The sequence below is a fragment of the Humulus lupulus genome, chromosome X (genome assembly GCF_963169125.1).
Source record: "Humulus lupulus chromosome X, drHumLupu1.1, whole genome shotgun sequence".
Taxonomy (NCBI): domain Eukaryota; kingdom Viridiplantae; phylum Streptophyta; class Magnoliopsida; order Rosales; family Cannabaceae; genus Humulus; species Humulus lupulus.
The window spans coordinates 187643858-187668658 of record NC_084802.1 but is presented as its reverse complement, the minus strand read 5'-3'; the positions used below and the strand labels follow the sequence as shown (position 1 = coordinate 187668658).

The following is a 24801-nucleotide window of genomic DNA, read 5'->3' as shown; positions in this document are numbered from 1 at the left end:
AATATCGGAGTCTTGCCAATGGCACTGCTGAACTATTGTGGTTGCAGGCTCTCTTTTCTGACTTGCAGTACCCATTGTCTTCGCCTCCTGTACTACTCTACGACAATATTGGTGCTACTTATCTGAGTTCCAATCCTGTTTTGCACTCTAGAACTAAGCATGTTGAATTGGACTTTCATTTTGTCCGTGAAAAGGTTGCTGCCCAGCGTCTCACTATTCGTCACACACCTTCCATTCAGCAGATTGCGGATGCCTTAACCAAGCCTTTACCTGCTCAACGATTTCTGTCACTCAGGTCCAAGCTCACCGTTCTTCCCAGACCAATGAGCTTGAGGGGGGCTGTTAAGACTAATTAACTATTACTGTGTTTATTAATGTATATTTATTTTAGTCCTTTATTTTCTAGTACCTCTGTATTGAGCTTACACGTGTATAGGCTAGTAGTTGTACAGACCCTTTCTTTTGTATATATGTGTACACTGTTTCATTGAGGTTTCTTGAGCAATAATATACAGAAATAGAATTCTCTCAAATATTCTCTCCCAATCATATTTCTCAACTATAATTGACAACAGTTTGATTAAATTGGTAAAATTTTATTAATTAAATTTGAGTTAGAATACTAAATATGTACGATTTTAAAATAAACATTATTGTATACACAAAGTACCAAAATAATACTTTACAAAAATACAAAATACCAAATAATTACCACCCTTGTATTTATTAGTAGAGACATTCTTTGTTTAGAATTTATTGTTATTTAAAATCAAAACTAAATCTTGTCAAAAAAAAAAAAAAAAACTCAATTTCCTATTCCTATTCCATCTCTTTTAAGGAAAGGATCCTGAAGCCTTAACAAGTAAGCAAAGAAAGAATAGAGGGAAAAAAATTAAAAAGTGACCAAATTGGCAATGAAAAACGAGATTAGGAGAGCGTGTGGGCCCTCACGTGTTCCTTGTCTTGTCTTACCAGACACGCACCCATAGGCGGCCAGACCTTCAATAAAAGCTCGCAACGCAACAACCTTAGCTCTCCCAGAACCGAAGATCACACAATTCAGCTCTGCATCATCGACATCGTCTCTCCTCTGCTTTCCTTTTAACGACGACGTTTTACAGGTTCTTCCTTTTGACTTTCCTTGTTTGAAATGTCAACTTCTTTTTCTTTAATTTATTTATTATAGTAGCCAGAGAGAGTCAAACTCATGTATGTATATATACGCTTAATGATTCGTTGACTCAACGCCAACATTTCGTTTTTGCTTTCTCCATTTTTGATTTCTGCATTGTTTTTCTTTAGCATAAGTATTGATTGCTCTCTCATTTAGCTGTCAATTCTTAGTCATTTTCTCGAAGAAATGTTGGTTTTGGCTAAGCTTGGGGTTTCAGTTTCAACGATGAGTTTCGCTCTACTAATTTTTGTTATGTTTACTTTAAATGGTAGAAGAAATTTTTTGGCTATGGCGACATCGACAATGGAGAATAATGGTTCCGATTTGGGTGATAAGGGAATGACCCTTGATACGGTGAGAGACTCGTTGATTAGACAAGAAGATACTATCATATTTAGTTTGATTGAAAGAGCGAAGTTTCCAATGAATTCCCCTACTTACCAAGAGTCCAAGCCCTGCGTTGGATTTTGTGGTTCTTTGATTCGTTTCTTTGTCAATGAAGCCGAATCCCTCCAGGCTAAGGTAATTTCAAGTCTTTTTTTTTTTTTGGCATACAGTTTGTTTAAATTTGAAGATTTTTTTTTTATTTTTTATTTTTGCTGTATTGGTGTGGATGGTAAAGCTTATAGTTTTCTTAATAATAATAATTTTAAATTTTCTGAGCACGTCTTGAAAATGCATGTATTTGTCTTTTTTATGTTTCAAATTGCATTACTTTTCCATCTCTTTGGTTTACTAATTTTATATGACTATTGCTAATTGTCCACCATGTGTTGTTCCCCACTTACTTTACTTTAAAGGCTCACAAAAGTCACATTTATAAGCTTCCTTTGTTGAAATTGAATATTGGTTTTATTCCAACCCCACTTGACTATTTCTTAATTGGACGGGGTTAACATGTAAGTACTCTTTCGAGAATGACACGCTTTTGAGTTTTCTATTTAATTAATTCAATACACATTGCCTATTAGTTTATGAATTTGTCAAACAATTTCTATTAAATTTAAAATTGTCTAAAGCCAAACATGAGTCATTGTTTCAAACTATCCAAAATGTTTATTGGAGCTGTTAGTTTTATAAATAGAACCTGACATAGTAATTTACAGGCGGGTAGGTATCAAAATCCTGAAGAGCATGCCTTCTTTCCTGATCATTTACCACCTTCATTGGCGCCAACGCATTCGTTTCCACAGGTAAATTATCCACCTTGAGTACTGTAGCCTTTGTAAAGAGATATTTTTATGTATATAAATATTTTGGGTTCTTGAAAACTTCGACCGTAGGTATTGCATCCTGCAGCGGCTTCAACCAATGTGAACAACAAAATTTGGGATATATATTTCAAGCAATTGCTTCCTTTGTTTACTGTACCGGGTGATGACGGAAACTATGCATCAACTGCCTCTAGTGACCTCAATTGCTTACAGGTAAGGATGTTTCTGATTATATATAATTTGTATGTTCATTAATTATGCCACTTATTCGAGATAGGAAAAACCTTTTATACTTCAGAATACGTCTTAAGCTCACAATGTTGTACATTACAAAATGATAGCGATTTAGGGATAATGGTTATTATTACTGCCTGCAGGCTATCTCTAGAAGGATTCATTACGGAAATTTTGTGGCTGAGGTGAAATTCAGGGATGCCCCACATGAATATGAACCAGCAATTCGTTCTCAGGTATGTATGTTTTTCTTTATATGGTCACCATGCCTTGTCCAGGTTGGAACATGAGTCTTACCCTCTTACCTCACCACTGAGCTAGCCTTAGTAGCTTAAAGGGTGAATTTTTCTGGTATCTATGTACTGAGACGCATGTTACCTTAACTATGATTCAAAAATCATCAACCCTGTTTCCTCCTTGATTGCTTATCACCCGCGTTCAGATACATTTGTTAAACAAGATTTGAATCTATAGGTTAACTAGACAAAGATAATTCAATGCATCATATTTCGACAGTGGTCATATGAGAACAATAGTACGTGAGCTATTGAGTTTCAGCCAAGATTAGTTGAAGATCCATAGAGCAATTTAGTATTACATGATTATTTGGCTTGTATTTTATTCTGATGAATGTATCATTTTAAATTCAAAACTTCAGGATAGGGACGCTCTGATGAAGTTGTTGACATTTGAAGCTGTAGAAGAGGTGGTGAAGAAGAGGGTTGAGAAGAAGGCAATGATATTTGGGCAGGAAGTAAGCCTTAACACTACCAGCACTGAAAGCAAGGAAAAGTACAAGATTGATCCAGCATTGGTTTCTCGTCTATATGATGAATGGATAATGCCTCTCACTAAATTTGTTCAAGTTGAGTACCTTCTCCGTCGCCTTGATTAGAAGTTTACTACCTATTCTTAAACTTCGTTTAGTCAAGTTGACCACATTATTGATTTCTCGTGTTGTTGTGAGGATATATATATATTTATCACCAAATTGTATTTTTCTAGTTAATCTTCAGGAAGGATTCTATTATGGGGATCTATTTTCTTCACCAAAAATAAAAATTAAAGTCAATTGAGAAGCTCTAGTCCCGTTTATTTCATCACATTTATTCATTATCCAAAATCAAAACTATCAAATGGTTGAACAATGCACACAAAAATTCAGCAGATGAAGCAACTAGTCTAGAAAAGACTTGAGCTGATCCCATTAACTCGTATACTTGTACACAAGGTTAAAATTAGAAACCTTACAAGTAAAATGAGCATGAAGAAGAGATTTCTTACCCATCCCACAACATCCACAAATAAGAGATACATTCAAGTGTTGCCATATAAATTTAGTCACACTAGGAAGGAAGAACTTCATCCAAAAAATACTCAAATAAAAAGCTTTAGTAACATACTTTTCGCTATATAATTAAAGAATATCTTATAAACTTTTCAAATTTATTTCTACATTACCAATTAGTGAAAAAATATGAAATCGTCTCCTGATACTTTGTTCTACAAAAAGTTTGGCATTGTTGGCACTGTTATAAAAAGAACTGTTTTTTAATAGTAAAAATATTTTATCAAAAAAATAATATTCATTTAAAATATATATATATATAAATCAAATTAGAATAAATAACATTTTTTTTTAATAATTTTTAATAATAATTTATTAATTTTTAACTTAATTAGGTGTTGCCACGTGTACCCTTTCACACACTTAACGACCCAAAGATTAACCTTTGCACCAAAAGAGTAACGGTAGATATTTTTGCAGCTAATTTTTTTTACTAAGGCATTTAAGTATAACAAATCGAATTATATAGGCATTGATGTCGCAAATTTCTCATTTATTATAATGGACAAAATCCATTGCCTAATATTTAAAGAGAAGATTTTGTTAATTTAAAAAATATTATATTTATAAATAATTAATTAATTAAAAGAGATGAGTAAAAAGAAAAAAAAATAGTATCAATAAAATTAGCTTATTTATATTTGAAATAAAATGTGATTTTTGGTTATGGTGATTTATATTTTCTAGGCTTATAATCAAAGTGCAAAGACCAAATCAAATTTGGTTTTTATTTATTACAATTAAATCATAATGATCAAATTCATAAAAATTAGATTTTAGTATATGTTTTTGTTAAAGTTTTTAGTTCTCAAAGTAAGTTAGAATAAAAGAGAGGAAAAAAAAACAATGGTAAATTTTTTTATATTTTTATTTTGTAAGAACCTATGCTAGAAATTTTGATATTTCACAATTCATGGGAAAATGTTTTGATTTTTCCATGCTTTGGATAGCTTAAGTTCGTCATTAAAACATTCCTAATAACTTTTCTATTTATTCTTTAAAATACATTATTAAAAAAAATATTTACATCTAATTTTTTAAATACATCATACATGAATGAGAGAGGAAAGACATTATGAAAAAAAAAAAAAAGTTTAAATATGAGGTGAAGCAATGAAGTAGTTTCATTCATATATTCATGTGGCCATGTGAAACAATGAAGGTGTTTCTTACAAAACTCGATCAGTTGAATGCAGAACTTGGAGTCAGCTTTGCCTTGATCTAAATCATGTGTCCTCAGAATTCATCATTGATGTGGACATTGTCGAGCTATTCCATGTTTGGTTCTTCTAGCATGGTTGGCAATGTAGACTATTGTCACTACAAGAAAAAAACTTTACAGCGATGACATCTATTGCGTCGTCGCTGGATATGCAAAATTCACGAAAAATTATTTTTTTCTTAATTTATTAAAAAATAAACTACAGCGATGACTGTCGTCACTGTAGGGTATTATCGTTTAAGTAAAACAGTGCGTTTGATATCAGCAACGACTTTCTATTACCTATAGCGACGACATGTCATTGCTATAGGTCATAGCGATATAACCCCCAGGCAGAGACTTTCTTCCTCATTTATGCTCTGTTTTCTTTAAAAAAAAAAAACAAAGAGTCCTCTGGTTTTCTCCACCTCCCAGCGCTGCCCAACCCCGTTTTAGCCAATTTCTCCCAAGTTTCGGTAGTTTAAACCTTTTATCTTGCTATTATATCATTAATATGTATTTTTTTCTTAATATATGTGTGTATATTATGTATTTGGTGGAAATGAGTTTTGACGTTTTTTTTTGTTTTCTTTTTCAAATTTGGGTATTGGATCATCATCCTAAGCCTTTGCCTTTGGATAATCCCCTAGCCCGAGCCTTGGGTAATTTTTTTTTTAAAAATATTTTGTGATTGATTAATGGTTAAATTATGTTTTTAATTGTGTAATTAGTTATTTTAGATAGTGTTGAATTTTGTCTTTCATTTTATTAATTTGTATTGTTAATTTAATTATATTTGTGGTTTTTAATTTTGTTTTATGTTAATTTAATTTAATTAAATGTTATGTAATAAAAAAATATATGATAAGTTAAATATATGTATAAGTATATGTATATAAATGTGAATGTGAAATATATTTTTAAATTGTGTGGTAGGTTAGATTAATATGATTAGATGTCTATTATAATTTTTTGTTTTCAATTATATATATGTTAGGTTAAATAAATTTTTTCTTTTGAATTATATATAAGTTAGGTTATATAAATAATATGTTTTTGTTGTTTATTTGTGAATTCAAATGATTGTATTAAATTTTATGTATGTTTTGTGACTGGTTTATATGTTTTTATGTAGATTTTAAATTTTGGGACAGGCTAGATTACAGCCGTTATGCTGTCGAAATTTTTGTAGACTTAGAAAAACTAAGATTACAAAGTAGTGTGATTAAAATTTATAATTAATAAATGTTAAAGCAATTAATAAAAATTAATTAAAAAAATCATAACGTGTAAATTAAAATAATAATTTACAAGTATAAATTTTATTAATATTTTTTTATAAAATAAGTAGAAATTAAAATAATAATCTTTAATGGTAAACTAATAATAGATAATTAAGTTAACTATACACTTAAAATTAAGTTAAAATTAAAATAATAAAATTTTATTGTTATTTTAAAAAAAATAAAAAGTGAAAATTATATTAAGAATTTGATAATTATTAAATAACATAATAATAATTATAATTAAATATTTGATTATATAATGAAACTTTATAATACATTCATAACTAACAACAATATATATTCATAAAATTTGATAATATATATTCATAAAATTTAATAATTTATCCATAAGATTTCATAAAATTATTAGCAAATAAATGTAGATTTTTATGATTATCATATTGAAATAATTTATTTTCCACTTGAATCGGTTATGATGATTGACAAGAGTTGGATAACTAATAGACGACGTAACTTTGATGAGTTTTGGAATGGTCTTCAAGCATTTATACAAATGGCCAAGAATCATGTGAATGCTTCGAGAGAAGTCAAATGCTCATGCGTTCAGTGTGTCAATATGCTGAATCAGAAACAAAATGTGGTGGAGACTCACATACACAGATATGAGTTTCTGTAGCGATACATGAAGTGGACCTACTACGGTTAAGTTGATATGTCTTCAGTAGTGGACGACGGGGCTCCAATGACTGATGAGATGATTGACATCATCAGTGATGTTATTGGTGAACAAGAAACTAACGAAGAAGGCGTAAATGAAGGAATTTCAGATGGTGGTGGCAATAGTGCAAAGAATCAATTTGATGACCTTAATCGAGAGGTTGAAGCTGAGTTATACCCTGGTTGTACATGGTTGTCTTCCTTGAACTTCTTGGCAAAGATGATGCACGTGAAGGTTATGAATAAATGGACAAATAGTTCATTTGATGAACTTTTGAAGTTTATGAAATTTGCATTCCTGAAGGAGAATAAGATTTCAACTTCATTCTATGAGTCTAAGAAAAAAATGAGGAAGTTAGGGTTAGGTTATCAATCAATCTATGCTTGCAAGTACGACTGTTGTTTGTCTGGAAGGAGAATTCCCAAAAATAGAGTTGTCCTATATGTGGTGAGATTCGATGGGTTGACAAAGACACAAAGGGGAAAAAAATCGCCCACAAAGTGTTGCTGTACTTCCCTTTGACTCCTAGGCTGAAGCGTCTTTATGGTTCAAGGCATAATGATACGACCTGGCATAGTACGAGACGGTCATTAGAAGATGGTGTGATGCACCATCATGTTGATGGAGGTGCTTGGAAACAATTTGATTCTAGATATCCTGATTTTCCCAAAGAACCCAGAAACATTCGATTGGGTTTGACTGCTGATAGTTTTAATGCATTTGGTAACATGAGTCTATCTTACATCATGTGACCGGTAATATTCTGCACGTATAATATGCCTCCTTGGTTGTGCATGAAAGAGTCATCATTCATGCTGACCTTATTGATTCTCGGTTTGATATCACCTGGAAAGGACATAGATGTCTTTTTGAGGCCTATGGTACATGAATTGAAGGAGTTGTGGGATGAAGGAGTTCAAACCAGAGACGCTGCAACGAACAATGTATTCAAAATGCGTGCAACACTATTATGAACTATCAATGATTTTCTAGCCCGTAGTAGTTTGTCTGGTTGGAGTGGCCAAGGATATATATGACATGTCCTTCATGCAACGAAGACACTCCTTCATGTCGGGTAATTAGGAAGACGACTTATGTTGGTCATAGAAGATTATTATCTTCTACACATAAGTGGAGGAAGATTCGCTTGTTTGATGAGAATTATGAAAAAGAACGTCCTCCAAGAAAATTCAGTAGTCAAGACATACTCGAACAATTAACGCATGTTCCCGATCGTTTGCCGAGTAAACATGACAGTTTTGGGGGTGTGAAAAGAAAAAGAGATCCAAAAGAGCTTAATTGGAGTAAAAATAGTATTTTCTTTGAACTTTAGTATTGGTCCGAACTTGAACTGAAGCACAATTTAGATGTGATGCATGTAGAGAAAAATGTTTGCGACGGTTTACTCGATACTTTTCTTATGCATGATAAATCTAAAGATACCACCAATGCACGCGTAGACTTGAAGAATTGGGGTATCTGAGAAGAGTTGCACCTTAAGAAAGACGGTATGAAGTTGATCAAACCACATCCTATGTACTCTTTCACACCGGATGATAGACGGTTTTTTGTCAGTTCGTAAAAGGAGTTAGACTTCTTGATGGCTTCGGTTCAAATTTCTCTAAGAAAGTAACTGACAATGATGACAACATTGTTGGGTTGAAATCTCCTGATTGTCACATTCTTATGCAACGTCTATTGCCAGTAGGAGTTCGATGCTACTTGGATAAGTCTATTTCGAAGACAATCATTGAGCTTTGCAATTTATTTAAGAAAATTTGTGCTCGTACATTGGTTGTTAAGGACATGGAGAATGCAAAAGATCAAGTGATACAAATTTTGTGCAAATTGGAGTTAATTTTTTCTCCAGCCTTTTTTGACATAATGATTCATTAAATCTTCATTTACCGCAAGAAGCTATCCTCGGAGGACTAGTTTACATGAGGTGGATGTATCCATTTGAGCGATATATGAAGAAGTTGAAAAATTATGTCAGGAATAAGGCGCGCCTTGAAGGTTCTATAGCGGAGGGTTATGTTGCCGATGAAGCTTTGACTTTTTGTTCGCAATATCTTCAGGGCGTACAGACTAAATTTAATCATCCGGAAAGAAATGCGGATATTGTTATTCCTAAAAGATAGCTGTCAGTTTTTGAATCACAATGTCGTCCAAGTAGCAAAAAGAAAATCATATCCCTTGACTATCTTCATCGGAAAGAAGCGGAGTGGTTTGTACTAAACAATTGCCCTGAAATCCAACCATATATGGAGTACGTATCTCAACACATATATGAATTCATTAAATTTAATTCACAGCAAACTGTTATCTTACCTTATTCCTTGTACTATACAGTGAATGCCTTCAAGAAAATTCAAACATAAATCTTCAAAAAGATTTCCCTCTCTAGTTTAAATTGAAGGTAAATTATTGAAACTGTAGAACTCTTACGAAATTCGTATTGATTAATATTATCTCATTGTGTTTTCTTTTTTTGTGGCATACTCTATAGATGGGTCGTGTGCGGCAAGTACAATCAACTGAGTGTACTGATGAATTATTTGTTTTAGCAAACAGGTCCAATCATACTCCTACACGACTTGCATTGTTAATAGAGTGAATTTTTTGGTCCATAGTCATGACGAAAGACGTACCACTCAAAATAGTGGAGTTTCGGTGCCAGGAACCGATGGTTTCACTTTCTATAGCCAACTTGAGGAGAATGTAGAGTTATGATATTCCCATGGTTACTCGGTAGTATTGTTTCGATGCAAATGGTTCAGCACCGATGCAAGCAAGGGTCGAAATGTGTCTGAGAATAACATAACTAGTATCATGATTAATTCTGAATGGTATAAGAACGATTAGTTTATTCTCTCCACTCAAGCAAAACAAGTTTTCTACTTGGAAGATCTTTCAAGAAACAAAAATTGGAAGGTAGTAGAAGAAGTCAATCATCGAAAGATCTGGGATCATCCAAGTATCGATGATGATAACGAGGTTGATGTCGTACATGATAACAGTTCATCAAATTTTGTACTCACTGTGGAAATAGGAGAGTTGGAGATTATGCATTTGGATCGACCTGGTCACACCAGCATAATAGGGGAAACGTCTCAATCTATTCCGGATGTGGATGATGATTTCATCAATGACGATGATGATGAAAAAATTAGTAAAGATGATTTAGAAAGTACAAATGATGATGTAGGAATCGAAATTGGTGAGGAATAATATTTTCTTATGCATATTCATATTTGTATGTTTAATGTGTATGCTTTAATTTGAAGACTTTTCAATCAATATATAATTTTTGACATGAAATGTTTGTTTGTCAATAGTTTCAACTGCATTACCGAAATTATTTAAGTTATGTAATTAACCTCCAACTATAACTGAGTTTAAGTTAATAATTATTTAAACTGCAAAGATATGTCTGCTACTGTTGCTCGTTCTCATGGCGGTGATGGAGCAGATCCTCCTCTTCCTCCAGATCCCACGCGAGTTCCTACTTCTTGTGAGACAGGTAATATACTATAATTAGTATATATTTTATAAATAAATGACAAATTATTATAATTTTATTCAATTTAATTGTATTGTTTAATTAACATATGCAGCGACTGCCGCAAAAAAAAGAGGTAGGTCTCGATCCAAAAATTTGTAGTAGCTCGTCAACGACAATAAAGGTCCGTTGACTCTACAATTTGATTTGAGGGAGGGAACCTACAAAGTAGTTGGTGATTTTGGGACGTTGTTCACGAGACTTATTGTAAACCTTATTGGTCTCCATGTCCCGTTATATTATGACTCTTGACAGAGTGTTCCGGATGAGCATAAGATTGGATTGATGCAAAAACTTGATGTAAATTTTTCTACTTATTCACATGTAATGTTTTTTTTTATAATTTAAAAAATCTCACCATTTTTTTTGAACGAATTTTTCATTCTTCCCCGAGCTCTCCCTGAGTGGCGACTGATAGAGACTGGGATTGAGCGAGAGTTTCAGGATCGCTACAAGGATATAAAAGGTCGCAAGAAAAGACACTTCGATGAGCATGGCGGGTATGATGATATTGAGACAGCCAGAAATAATCCACCGAAGGACATTGACAACAAGAGTTGGCAGAAGTTGGTTAACCTTTTCACCACTCCACAGTTCATGGCACGCTCAAAGGCAAATGTTGCCAACAGAGCAAAACAGAAGTATCCAAGTCTCCATGGATCAACTTCTTATGCTTCTGCTCAATTTAAGAAGGTAAATAAAAATATATAGATAATTTGAAATATTTTAAGTTATCTTAATAATAATTTTAATATTTAACTGAGATTTTGTTAAATTTTGTTTTCTAAAGATGAATCTTCAGACCAAAGAACGACCCAGCATTATCGATACGTTCTATGACATGCACAATCATCCGACACGAGGATGGGTGAACATGAATGCTAAGAATGCATATGTAATATTGGGATGTTACATATATACTCTCCTGTGTATCTGTAAGATTAGTGTACACGGTGAAAATCGAGTTATACTTATCCCCAGCTTTATTCTACATGGACCTTGCCTAGTCGCCTTTGTTATTTCCTTTCCTTTTATTATTGTTTCCCGCCTAGTTATTATGGGCAACTGGCTGAGCTGCTACCAGCGTTTGTTACCATTCCAGTGGCTGAATGGGAACACTACTAGTTCTCGCCACTGTGGACCTTGCCTTCTTGAGGTTTATCCATTCTTGAGCTTGTGCCAAGAATTCATCGGTGTTCTTAACTCCTTTCCTTTGGAGTTCTTTCCACAATTGACCTCCTACAGTGATTCCATATCGCATTGCCATTAGTTTGGCACTGTCATCAACATCTCTTGCTCGAGCAGCGATATTGGTAAACCGGTTTATGTAAGCCTTGAGAGACTCACCCGGTTGTTGTTTTATGTTGGCCAAGAAGTTGTCCTCCACTCATATCTCATTGGCAGCTTGAAGCTGCTTCTTGAACTCCAATGACAGTTGGTTCCGGGAGGTGATTGTGTGCCTTTTAAACTTTTCGAACCACATCTTGGCTACCCTAGTCAAGGTAGCTGGGAATAGAACGCAGTGTAGGTTGACATTTACATTGTGCCATCATCAATGTGTTGAAAGTCCCAATGTGATTTGACGAATCAATAGTTTTGTCTTAGATCGCCATATGTGGCATCTTGAAGCATGGTGGATATGGATTTGCGACAATATGAGGAGCAAAGGGCTCGAGTTCCTCATCAAAGTCATAATCATCCTTGTTCCTTTCTGACAGAAGGAGCCTCATTTGTTCCTCCATCATAGAAATTCATTCTAGGGTTGGATCCCTCACTACTGGTGTAACACCCTAAACTCCAGGGATCGTTACGGTGCGCATTTTAAACAGTGCTAAACTCGCTAATCGAGTCATTTGGCCATAATCGTGTAACTAAGTATGAGTAGCGGTTTAGGGATTAAAATTTTTGGTTAAGATATAACGTTTCGTTGGAACATTTACTGTATACATTGGGATCCCAAAAATATAATTTAAAGGTCTATTACAAGAAAATATTTACAACCAGCCGATCTAAGCGGCAAAACAGGGTTTAACCCTAGTTCCTCTTTCAACCATCAGCCGTGGAGATCGAGTAGCCGCATATGTACACATCATCACCTAAGCTCTCCAACTCAAGGATGGTCCAACTTTCTTTTGCCTTTACCTGCACCACATAGCACCCGTGAGCCGAAACTCAGCAAGAAAACTTAATATGCTCATGAACAGTAATAACATGTCATCAAATCATAAGGCGCATGCCTAGCAAATATAGCCATATTCAAGCAGAAAAATGAGTTCACGTAATGATGAATATACAACATCAACCGATGATCATAATAATCATCCAGGGCTTTTAGCCCCAAATAGAAGAGTGACAGTTGTAATAGTCACTAGGTGGGTTCCATTCCCAATAGCCATGTGACGATAGGGTCACCGGGGCTTTGTAGATAAGTGATCATTTCACTAGCTTAAACAAGGTAGGTGTTTGATGAACTAGTCACCAAGATAACCTGTCACATGACCATAGAGTCACAACCATGGGATTTCGCTCCCTAGCCATGTGACAAACAGTCACCTAGGCCTTTTGGCCCTGGCTCTAAGTAACTAGCATAGACTAGACAAGTGCTTATAATTTTCAGACCTTCGGGTTGGTCCAGCATTAATGCTCCTAGAGTCATTCAACGCTGATATCGATTAGATCTAATTTTTTATCGGCTCTGCGTTCATGACGCTTATGCCGTTTCCGGATCTTAGGTCAATAATACGTGACCAGTGCCGACCCTGAATAGTCAGTGCCACACACAAGTAAGCCATGCTACCAAACATATAGCATATGTCAAATATCCGAAAACAGGGCACTCATCATGCTTACTTAACAATTGCTAGCGTAATTAGGATCATGCATAAACACAGAGACTCAAGCTCTGATTAATCTCATATTCAATATTCATGGCATGCCCTATTCACATGTTTCTCGTGCATCACATGCATCATATTTAAACATCCAACATGCATCAAGAATAACCATGCATGTCATATACACAGGGTGCAGTTTTCTTACCTCGGGTTCGAGCAAGAATTAGTAAAAGAACGACCCTTGAGAACGATCAATCCTTGGATTCTTTAGCGCTCACCTAGTCATAGCCAATTGGAATCCATTAATAAAGTAAACCAATAAGAGGTTCACAATCTAAAACCACGCTCCCGGGATCAATCTCGTACTCTCGAGAATCTCAATCTACCCAAACGGGGTAAAGGAACCCATCCCCGAGCCTTAAAAGTCATCCCAAGCTCTAAAATAGGCTTGTTGGAAAATGGACCAGCGCTGCAGCGCTATTTCAAGTCAGAGAGGCTTAGCTCTCTGCCCTGCCTAGCGCTACTGCGCCAGGAATGGCGCTGCTGTGCCAATTACAGACCAGAATCTTTCTGGTTTTCCCTCCTTGCGATTTCCCTTGAAACCAACTCTCCAAACCAATCCCAAACATCACCCAAACATCCAATTCAACCCCTAAACTTCATTTACAACACACCCTTATCAAAACCCAAGCAACCAAAATCAAAACTTCCATGAACACCTCAAATTCTCAACTGAAAACTTACTAGAAAAACAGAGAAAAAACAAGAGTTTCAATGGCTAAAAACTCACATCAATCTCAGCTTAGCACCCTCTTCAATGGTAGAACACAACCCTAGCTTGGCAAAGCTTGGTTCCCTAACTTGATTCCTCAAAAAGGCTTGAAAATCCAAAGAGCAATGGGAGAGAAATGACCATCGGGAGAGAAGAGAAGTGAGGCTCTGTTTTTCTACAGCTTTCTAAACTTAAAGGGCTGATATAAATCCTTAAGGGTGAAAAGACCTAAATGCCCTCAAGTCTAAATAAAAGCCTTAACAACCACCAAGGGCATAACCGTCATTTCTCGCCTAATTCGTTAATCATAATTAACACAATCCAATTCTCGTTATTCTCCAAAATTCTCAAACACCAATAATCCATATCCCGTTACCCTTTAATTCCCGACAACGCTCTAATCACCAAATTATCCCGAGACTCCCCCCGAGCCCTGAAACTAACCCCATTATGACTAGACCGATAACTTGCATTCTATGATCGTCTCATGTCGAATGGCTCGAACAAATCCACATATAATGTGTATTATTTATAATTCACCCACATGCATGAAAATACACAATCACGCCATCAACGGGCCAAATTACCAAAATGCCCTTATAATTAAAAATGGACCCATAGGTATGCATTTATCATCATACTATAATATAATTCACATAAACATGCATATAATAATTTAATAACATAATAAATCAATTATGGCCCTCCCGGCCTCCTAATCAAGGTCCTAAACCTTATTAGGGAATTTTGGGGATTACACTAGGTTGTTTGGGAGTTGATTATTAGCTCTCATCCCGGGCTGTGGGTTATTTGGGTTATCGTCCCTCTAAGCTTGAGCTTGGTTCAATGGGACATTCCCATCATCACGCTTCTTAGGACGGTTTTCCCTTGTCCGAGTGTAATTCAGCTCGTTGCCCTGAAATTATTGCCTCCCTTGTGCATTTAAGTGTTCACGCAGGTCAGATTGATGGTTAGAACGGTAACTCTGGGCATAGTTTCGATGATCTCTCAAGTCGGGCTCCTGCCTTCGAGAGTGTGAGTTGTGTACACTCTCCGACCTTCCTTCATGACGGCTTTCCATTAAGTGACTATCTTCAGCAAAATTTACCATCTGTTGATGAGGTCGCAGAGCTTGGTTATTTACACAAACTCGAATCCTGGTATTGTGAGATCTAGTGACATAGGTTACCTATCTGTGAACAGAGTTTCTTCGGTCACTTCCTCGAGGAGGTGTATTTCCTCAAGCCCGTGGAGGTGTTGGTTGATGAATTGGCGATGGTGGTTCCTTATTGGTGAGGCCACCAGCGCGTCTGTCTGGGCATACTAACTGAGGTCGCCCATCATCCACCCCGATGTCTCTTACTGGTGGTTGTAATTTTCCATCTCTTTGACCTTGATTATTCAAAGGGGCTTGAGCTGGTGGATTCGAGGGAATCTCTGTTCTCTTGGATGTAGTCCTTGCACGCCTAGTTTGATCAAGTTGCTTCCTAGTGACAGGGGCTGCTTGCTCATTCCTATGAGCATGTGCGAGCCAATCATTCCTAGGAACATGTCCCGATGGCTCGGAGTGGAGGTCCAAACTGAACGACTCACGTTGGCTTGACTACGCTTGTGCGACCTGCTCCTTTGAGATCCACTAACCCTCCTTTCGACATTCGGATCGATAACAGGAGGTGGTAGTCGGGACAATATCTCGTCAGTGCACCTATTGGCGTGGGTAAGATGGCTCATGAGCTGAGCATTCTCCTGCTCAACCAATCTTATGTAATAGGCAGAATCTGAATTGTTACGGTGGTGCTGTGACGATAAACTATCTGTTTTAGATGGTCACCATCTTTGACTTGGGGTTATTTTCCAAGACGCTTAGGCATAGAGGTACCCTCTCTAGCAGAACTAACTGCACGAAATTCTTCTTGGTTTCCAGGCCTTTCTGACTCGTTATCACGTGTTGACTTTTGTGTTACCACCATTGTTGCAGGTAGATTTTGGGGTGAAAGATTTGCAAAAAAATTTGCAAGCCTAATTATCGTCTCAATGAAAGTACCAATCTGTTGACGCGGTTTTTCGACAACAGTGAACTAAGAAGTTCGAGAATGAGAAATTAGGCTTTATATAAACCGTAAGTAAGGACACTCAGAAGTTTACGCGGTTCAATGATTAATTATTCATCTAGTCCACGAGTTTGTATTGTTGCTTAGTGTTCTCTGGGAAAATATGATAATTTTAGTAGAGTTTTGGCATACAAAAGTTCAGTCCATTTTTCAATTCATTCCCTCTCTATTTATAGGGGTTTAACGGACAAAATTCAGTGATCGTTTACATCTGAGTAACATATAAGTTTGAGTAACACCCCAAACATACAAATAAATGTAATAAAGACATTAAATGCTTGATATTATACATTTATTAGGCAGGGGTTACAACAGTTACAATATGTTATTTATTCGTGTAACGTCTCTGATTTCTAGGAATTCAAGCTTGTGCACTCCAAGTGTTTACGGTGGGTTGAATGCACTACTCGAGCTGGAGGTTTACAGGCTACAATGACATGAACACTGAGATGCTTGAAATGGGTTTTATGCGATCTAAAGATGGTGCTAAGCAATCTCCACGACATTTGGTCGACTTTGCTAGGCGACCTCCTTGATGTCTATTGGAGCTGGGCTTTACTCGAGCTACTCATCTTAAAACTTGTACAATGTTCTAAGGACTGAATAATCTTCATTAATTGATTGTCAGTTGTACCGCGAATTAAGACATGTCAGCTCGTGTTTTTCAGGTACGATATTTGCCCCCCAATCATTTGCTTGTGACGTCACTCTTATATTTGACACACACAGTAGAAGCATTTCTACTTCCGTCGTAGGAAATGTGTCTACTATAGGATTTCCTAAGGAGATAATACGAAAAAGTAAAATAGAAAATATTTTTTGGAAGTAAAAATGTAAAAAAAATTGGCTCATTTAGACATTTTGTGTAAAAATCCCAAAATGAAATTGTTCCTTCGGCCGAGGAAGAAAGCCCTAGATATCCAAGCTCTGAGTAAGACCCATCATTACACTATGACTATGAGTAGGGGTGTTCATTGGATGACATCCAATGTTTTTAAGCCCATCCGATCCGATCCAATCATCCAATTGGATGTTGGATTTTTGGAACCGATCCGATCCAATCATCCAATTGGATGTTGGATTTTTGGAACCAATCTGATCCAATCATCTTGAACCAACCGATCCGATCCGATCCAATGGATGATTGGATCGGTTCGGTTCCATCCATTGGATGCATCCATTGGTTATCCGTTGGATCAGATCGGATCCATCCAATATTTTAAAACCTTTATTTAGGCTGATTTTTTAAAAAAAATATATTATTTCAATTATAAAAATACTAATTACTCATCCAAATAATAAAAATACAGTAAATGTAATAAAATATAATATATTTTAACTTTAAAAAATATATATAATATATTTTTTATCTGAATATTAATTGAATGGTATTGGATCATTATTGGATTGGATCAGTCGGTTGGATCCATTGGATTTACATGTCATCCAAGAACCGACCGATCCAATATTGGATTTTTAAAAATGTCATCCGATCAAATCCAATCATGATTGGATATCCAATTTTTAGTGGTCGGTTGACATTGGATCGGTCGGTTTGTTATTGGATCGGATCGTTTCTGCACAGCCCTAAGAATGAGGGATAGGCAGGTTGACTTGTCCATAATGAAACACGTGGCTTTTTATCCATTGCTTTCCCATGTGTGTTGTGCGTTTTTTTTTACAAAGAGGCTAGCAGTTGTTTGCTGACGTTTCATTCCATTTAAAATAATTTTACACTCTCTCTGTTTAATTGAGCAACTTCTAATAATGAATCGCAGGTAATTTTTGTTTTGACTTTTCTTAAAAGATATATCTTTACTACTAGTCTCTATGTTCTGTTTAATGACTATTATTTATATATTGGAGAAATAAAAAAATAAAAAAATCAAGTGAGAAACATATCTCTACGTCTTAGAAAATTTTTACAAATTTGAGCAAGAAATTATTGTGAAACCATATCCTAACTTCAAAGGGAAAAAAATAGAGATATATATGTTTTAACAGGAATATTTTTGTCTAAAAGTGTAGATCTATTATATATTTGTCTAAACTTTGAGAGTGATTAACATAGTTTTTCTAGTTAAATGAATAAAGATTGGGGAAAAAATGTCACAAAAGGATTTTCTAAAAAGGAAATTTGAGTTTTTATGCTTAATGAGAGGTTCTAAGTCAAAAAAAATGCTAGGCATTTAAATCATTTTAAAAAAAATGAAATTTTTTTTTACAATACCCAAAATACCCATTTCTAATTTTTCTCATCTACTTCCTCTTCTCTCTTCACTCTCTCTCCCTCAACTCATTCCTCTCAACTCCCTCTCTAGAAAAAAAAAATCCATAGGTAAGGTAAAATATAATAGAAATCAATGTAACGGCAAGTATTCCTCACTTCGGACACTAAAATACTATATTTCGAACAGATCTGGGCATGATTTTGAGTTTTTTTGGCAATTTTTTTCAGATCTGAAACTTTAAAATCAGCAGAAAATCGACGTGGTTCGATGGTGCTCGATGTCAGCTCGATAAGGCCTTTAAAATCAAGATTTTCATGAAAAAATCGATGATGCTCGATAGTGATTCGATGGTGGTTCGATGGAGGTTCGATGGTGTTTGATGCGATTCTTGCAAGATATATTATTTTTCACTCGGGTGTCCGTTTGAGGTGATTTTTTTTTTATTTTGGGTATTTTTTCAAGATCTACACATTTGAGATGTGTATATACACATTTGAGAAATGAAAATCTTGAAAAAATGACAAAAGCAAAACATACCTCATGTTCAAGATATGTTTTGGTATGTTTTTAAGTTCTAAACTTTGAAAATGTGCGTGTAGATCTCAAAAAAATACCAAAAAAAAAAAAAAAAATCATCTCAAACAAACACTCGAATGAAAAATTATGTCTCTTACAAGAATTGCATCGAACCACCAACGAGTAACCATCGAGCAACGTCGATTTTTTCATGAAAATCTTGATTTTGAAGGCCCCATCGAGATAGCATCGAACACCATCGAGTTGGGCATGATTTTTTAGTTATTTTTCAGATCTGAAACTCTGAAATATATAGAAAATTAACTTTGCTCAATTGTTGCTCGATGGTGCTCAATACCAACTCATCAAAATCAAGATTTTCATGAAAAAATCGGCGTTGCTTGATGGTGGTTCAATGGTTGCTTGATGGTGGTTCGATGCAATTCTTGTAAGAGACATAATTTTTCACTCGGGAGTCCGTTTGGGGTGATTTTTTGTATTTTTTTGAGATCTACACGCACATTTTCAAAGTTTAGAACTTGAAAACATACCACAACATATCTTGAACATGAGGTATGTTTTGCATTTGTCATTTTTTCAAGATTTACATTTCCCAAATGTGTATATACACATCTCAAACGAGTAGATCTTGAAAAAATACCCAAAATAAAAAAAATCACTCCAAACGGACACCCGAGTGAAAATTAACATGTCTGGCAAAAATCACATCAAACACCATCAAATCTCCATCGAACCACCATTGAGCAACATCGATTTTTTTCATGAAAATCTTGATTTTGAAGGTCTCATCGAGCTGGCATCGAGCACCATCAAACCACGTTGATTTTCTACAGATTTCAAAGTTTCAGATCTGAAAAAAATCGCAAAAAAAAAAAACCCAAAAATCATGCCTAAATCTGTTCGAAATACAGTATTTTAGTGTCCTAAGTAAGAAATACTTGCTATTACATTAAGTTTTCTTATATTTTACTTTACCCATGAATTTTTTTTCTAGAGAGAATTGAGAGGAATAGGTTGAAGGGGAGAGAGGGAGAGGGAAGAGAGAAGAAGTGGATGGGAAAAATTATGGGAAGGGTATTTTAGGTATTATCAAAATATTTGGCATTTTTTTTAAATAATTAGAACACCTAACATTTTTTTTTTATTTAAGACACCTCAATAAAACATAAAAACTCAAATTTCCCTTCTATAATTTGCTTACATAAGCTTTATTTAAAAGCTGTCCTTTCTATGGACTAATAATTGTACACATTAGAAGTGGGCCCAGCAGAAGTGCTGAAAAGTTGGGAGTGAAACATTAACTTGAACAAGAACAACCGTCTCCCAAATCTTCAATAGGCATCGCATAAGGGGAATTCCAGTCGGCATCAAAGATATGTTGCAGCTGAGAAACAAGGGCAGAGTTATTAGTGCCGAAGCTCACTCCTGCCGTTGTGTAAAAGTAATCCCACACTAGATTACTTGTTCCAATATGAGCTCGTACATCACTCACTGCATACTTTCCATGGTTCACCCTGGTATAAGCAGGGTAAACATTTCCAGTCTTCTTCCCATGGCTAATGGCCGGTCCGGTCAAGTTGAAACCCGGAACCATGTAGTATTTGATCTCAACTTTCCCACGGCATTTATTGTATTTAGATGAAGAGCATAGTATATTAGAGTAGAGGAGTGACTTCAGGTATTGATCTGTGTTGTTGATGAAATGATCCCAGTATGCCACCAATATCTTCACTTTTGCCTGCTTTGCGAACACAACCTGCCAACCATTATAGATAGGCCTATGGTGAGATCATGCGAATAGACAGAATAGTATTTGTAGAGAGTGGAATTTACCTCAGATACTGCAGAGGAAAGGGATGACCAGTAAACTGTTTGTTTCATATATTGAGATTGACCAAGCCAATCCATAGTACTTATCCTTAAAGTGGCTCCGGTACTAACAGATTTAATAGTATCCAACCATGCCTGCTCATCAGTCTGGTACCTGCCAAACGATATCTGCTATTCGCAAATGGCATAAAAAAAACACTCCAAACACGTTGAATATTTACTTGGCACTTTTCATAACTTTGGAAGCTACTCCTTTTCTTAATGACAGGTAAAACCAGTGTTTATTTTCAAGCATAGTTATAAGTTCTGTTTCTACATGAATAAAAGATAAATTTTCAGATCTTAATGATAAGTACAACATGAAAATATTTAACTTTATGTATTACAAATTAGAAATAAATATTTGCTCTATTACCTCTGGTGGGGAGAAGGACAGATAGCTGGACTGAAGCTGCGAAGTTGAATAGTTGTTTCCAGGAGTTTGAATTGGTAATTTAAACATAACAGGATCTGATATGGTAGGGTATCCCACTACATGGGGAATTTCCACAACGGGGGGAAAAGGTGCCCTGCGGCAACACAACAATATAATCGACAAATCCATTCCAAAACATTACTCACCTTTTCACAATTATTAGAGGTTATTTATTTACCATTGAAGTTTTGAAAACGCTTATCTAGTAACAGTACAATATTTAACTTCCCTACATTAGTATCCTATCCAGTATTGCTTGCACAACTAGAGCTTCTATAACTATTAAAAGAAGTAAAACTGGTTTTCAGGGTAAGCTTTAAATGCACGCACCTACACCTGCTGTCTGTTTCAATGAAATGTGACCAACAAGGCACTTTTCTATCAATCTGCCACTGGTGATCAGATATAGTTCTGGTGAGATGTGAAGAATTGAGAGCTGCGAGTGCCCATAAGTTGTTAAAGTAGGCTTCCACCTTTTTGGCTACTCTTGGACAGCCAACGAGATAAATTCCAACTTCTTTCACCTGTTGATGTTCAACATGCTGTAGCTAAACTCCAACGTCTTGTAATATATAGTATGGCATACAATACAAAATAACTGGAGAAACAGTAGGACGAAGTTTCCTATAAATTCAGCATCATATAACAAAAAGCCAAAATTAGACAAACAGCAGGCATTAAACTTTCGACACAAGGACCAACCTTCGTTTTGACATGAAGCCTCAACTTGGAAAGAGAATCTATCAATGTGGTACAGAAACTACAGATTAACATTGTTGTGGATCAAAAATACACGTCATTCGAATTCGCTGACAACTCAATTTCAGAATACTCATTTTTTTTAAAGACAACAAATGGACATTCTGCTTATCTAGTATATAACACTTGTGAAGAAGGAAGCTTGGAAAAGAAGTTTTTTTCGACCAAGTAAACTTATAGAACTACTCGACCTCAGGTCAGAAGGGCATGTAATCAATTTGAACTTGAAGAGATCAAATAATGAGTTTCTATCTTCCTATTTTATTGTACCAACTGTAGTACAAAATCCATAGACACGTCATTTGAAAACAAAATCAACAGACTAACATTATTGTAGTTCAAAGACACACGTTATTTGAATTCCGCGGGCAACCCAATTAAAAAAAATACTCGTTTTCATTCAAGACAAAATTTATGTTTATACAGGTCACATGGCTGCCTCTCCAGTTGCTAACATTTATCGACAAATAAGAACGTTGCTTACAAAATTTTCAAACCAAGTAATTTCAATTGAAGGGTGCAAATTAATAATGAATGATCAAAACTTATGGGAAAAGAAAAAAATAATCAAAACAATGACAGCTTATGACAAATTAAGCAAGTTTTGAATGATGAGTACATACCTGAGTTAGAGATTTCCAGTCATTATTTGCAGATCCAATATAAACATCTCGACGATCTGAAATCCATACTTTAGCGTGAACTATCCCTGAACCCCACCATTGATCAAGTAACAAGGTCACATTCTTTACGTTTGGCCTTCCTGAAGCAAGGTCCGTTGGTTCTTTGGTATAGTCAGGATATACACCCGAGTGGGATACTAACCTAAGATTAACAAATTGGCATTGTCCATTGAATTAATCAAAATAAAATAATTAATTGCATAACTTGATTGCTAGAATTGGAAACCTATACGGTACCTGATGCTAACATTTCGATTAGCAGCTTTGTCTAAAGCTTTATAAACATCAGCACCTTGCTTAGCACCAAATCTCTGTAAATCCTTTTTGGAGTATCCATAATCCCCTGAGCTAGGATCTTTAGGAGACGCTACGAGCTGCCAGTACTGAGCGATTATGTCCAATCGATGAGTAGAGTTCCCGGGCAGCCACCGGAATACGTCTCCTAATAATCCATCATCAGCAGACATTGAATAAACCAATGAATTTACCTTGCAAAAAAAAAAAAAAGTTTCTCGGGAAAAAAAAAAACAAAGAAAAAGAGAAGATATTTACCAGTAGAGAGGACTCCGGGGACGCGAGGGAGGTGGGGCATATCGGTGGGGATTGACTGGACGAGCCAGGCTTTGCATTGGCGTGAACATTCGGAGAGAGTTGGCAGAGAAAGATTGGTTATAAGAAAGAGAAGGAGGAATCCTCCACCTCCACCTCCTCCTCTTCCTCTTCTGCTTGTAGCTCTCATTTTTTGGTCTGCAACTGCAACTACGCGATAGAATCGAATAAGTCAAACGAAACGAGGAGGGAAACGGAAATGGAATCTCGAATCTATAATTTATGAGAGTAGAAGTATCATTTGATTGACAAACATTAGTTAATCACGTTCCTTATCCCTTTATACCTTTTTATAGGTTATCTTTTATATGAGGTTTTATACTTCGTTCAACTTGTGTTTTTTCTCATTATCTGTATGGATACTGTGTTTTTGATAAATTATTTTTTAGACCTTATATTTTGTAAAATTGTTAAAATAGAACCCTAAACTCAATTTTGATGAAGAAAAAAATGAATATAACAACACAGTTTTTAAGCAAAATAATTTTATTTTTGTTCTGAATTGTTAGTTTGGTAAATTATTTGTGATTTTAGTTAAGAAAATATTAACCAAAATCGGGTTTAGGGTTCTATTTTAATCATTTTACAAAACATAGGGTCCAAAAAGTAATTTGTCAAAACACAGGGTCCAAACAAGTAATGGGAAAAAGCACAGAGTCCAAACAAATAATGGGAAAAAACACAGGGTCCAAAAAAGTATAAACCCTTTATCTTATTCCTTATTTGAATCTTAAAATTCTTTTGGACCTTATATTTTTTAAAATACTTCAAATAGACTTCTAAATTCAATTTTGATCAAAAAAATTTAAACTAAAATTACAAATAATTAATTAAGCTAACAATTCAGAACAAAAATATAATCATTCTGCCTAAAATCTGAATTATTATACTCAAGTTTTTGTTCATCAAAATCAAGTTTAGGACTCTATTTGAATTATTTTACAAAACACAGAGTTCAAAAAATAATTTGTCAAAACACAGGATCCAAATAGGTAATGAGAAAAAACACAATGTCAAAAAAAAAAATATAAACCCTTATTAAAACAAAGATTTACTGTTATAAAAAATGTGTATAATATTTGGGTGGAAGTGTCTTTACTCTTGATTGAAACCATGCAACACAAATTTAAAGGAAAATTACAATAGCATACAACTTTATAAAAATATTTACAAATATAGCCAACAATGTTTTTGTTACAAAAATACAGTACCAATTTTAAAAAAACTTTCTTTTCTTTTCTTTTTTTCGGCATATTTATATC

The 24801-nt window shown here is 35.1% G+C and overlaps 2 protein-coding genes across 3 annotated transcripts; one reads left to right on the top strand and one right to left on the bottom strand.

Annotated features, from left to right (window-relative positions):
* Positions 1-935: 935 nt before the first annotated feature.
* LOC133803250 (chorismate mutase 2-like) lies at positions 936-3707 on the top strand. Of its 2 annotated transcripts, none has more exons than XM_062241218.1 (6): positions 936-1121; positions 1447-1696; positions 2281-2367; positions 2458-2601; positions 2766-2858; positions 3281-3707. In XM_062241218.1, the coding sequence occupies exons 2-6, from the start codon at positions 1463-1465 to the stop codon at positions 3515-3517; spliced, it is 795 nt and encodes a 264-aa protein (XP_062097202.1). In that variant the 5' UTR covers positions 936-1121; positions 1447-1462; the 3' UTR covers positions 3518-3707. The 2 variants fall into 2 exon arrangements, with proteins under 2 accessions (XP_062097202.1, XP_062097203.1); XM_062241219.1 differs by having other exon boundaries at positions 976-1121; positions 1450-1696.
* A 16637-nt stretch (positions 3708-20344) lies between these two features.
* Positions 20345-23778, bottom strand: LOC133804128 (uncharacterized). Its single transcript, XM_062242284.1, has 7 exons — positions 23483-23778; positions 23168-23372; positions 22871-23072; positions 21819-22012; positions 21429-21582; positions 21017-21181; positions 20345-20939 (listed from the first exon to the last, which is right to left on the bottom strand). The coding sequence occupies exons 1-7, from the start codon at positions 23667-23669 to the stop codon at positions 20481-20483; spliced, it is 1566 nt and encodes a 521-aa protein (XP_062098268.1). The 5' UTR covers positions 23670-23778; the 3' UTR covers positions 20345-20480.
* Between the last annotated feature and the right edge of the window lie 1023 nt (positions 23779-24801).

Bases quoted from the DNA above. Each gene is read 5' to 3' on its own strand.
- LOC133803250 (XM_062241218.1), top strand. From the start codon at position 1,463: ATGGCGACATCGACAATGGAGAATAATGGTTCCGATTTGGGTGATAAG. The intron at 2,368-2,457 runs GTAAATTATCCA...CTTCGACCGTAG, and splicing joins CAACGCATTCGTTTCCACAG to GTATTGCATCCTGCAGCGGC. The intron at 2,859-3,280 runs GTATGTATGTTT...TCAAAACTTCAG, and splicing joins AACCAGCAATTCGTTCTCAG to GATAGGGACGCTCTGATGAA.
- LOC133804128 (XM_062242284.1), bottom strand. From the start codon at position 23,669: ATGAGAGCTACAAGCAGAAGAGGAAGAGGAGGAGGTGGAGGTGGAGGA. The intron at 22,013-22,870 runs GTATGTACTCAT...GAACATCAACAG, and splicing joins ACTGGAAATCTCTAACTCAG to GTGAAAGAAGTTGGAATTTA. The intron at 21,583-21,818 runs GTGCGTGCATTT...GTGTTGCCGCAG, and splicing joins GAAACAGACAGCAGGTGTAG to GGCACCTTTTCCCCCCGTTG.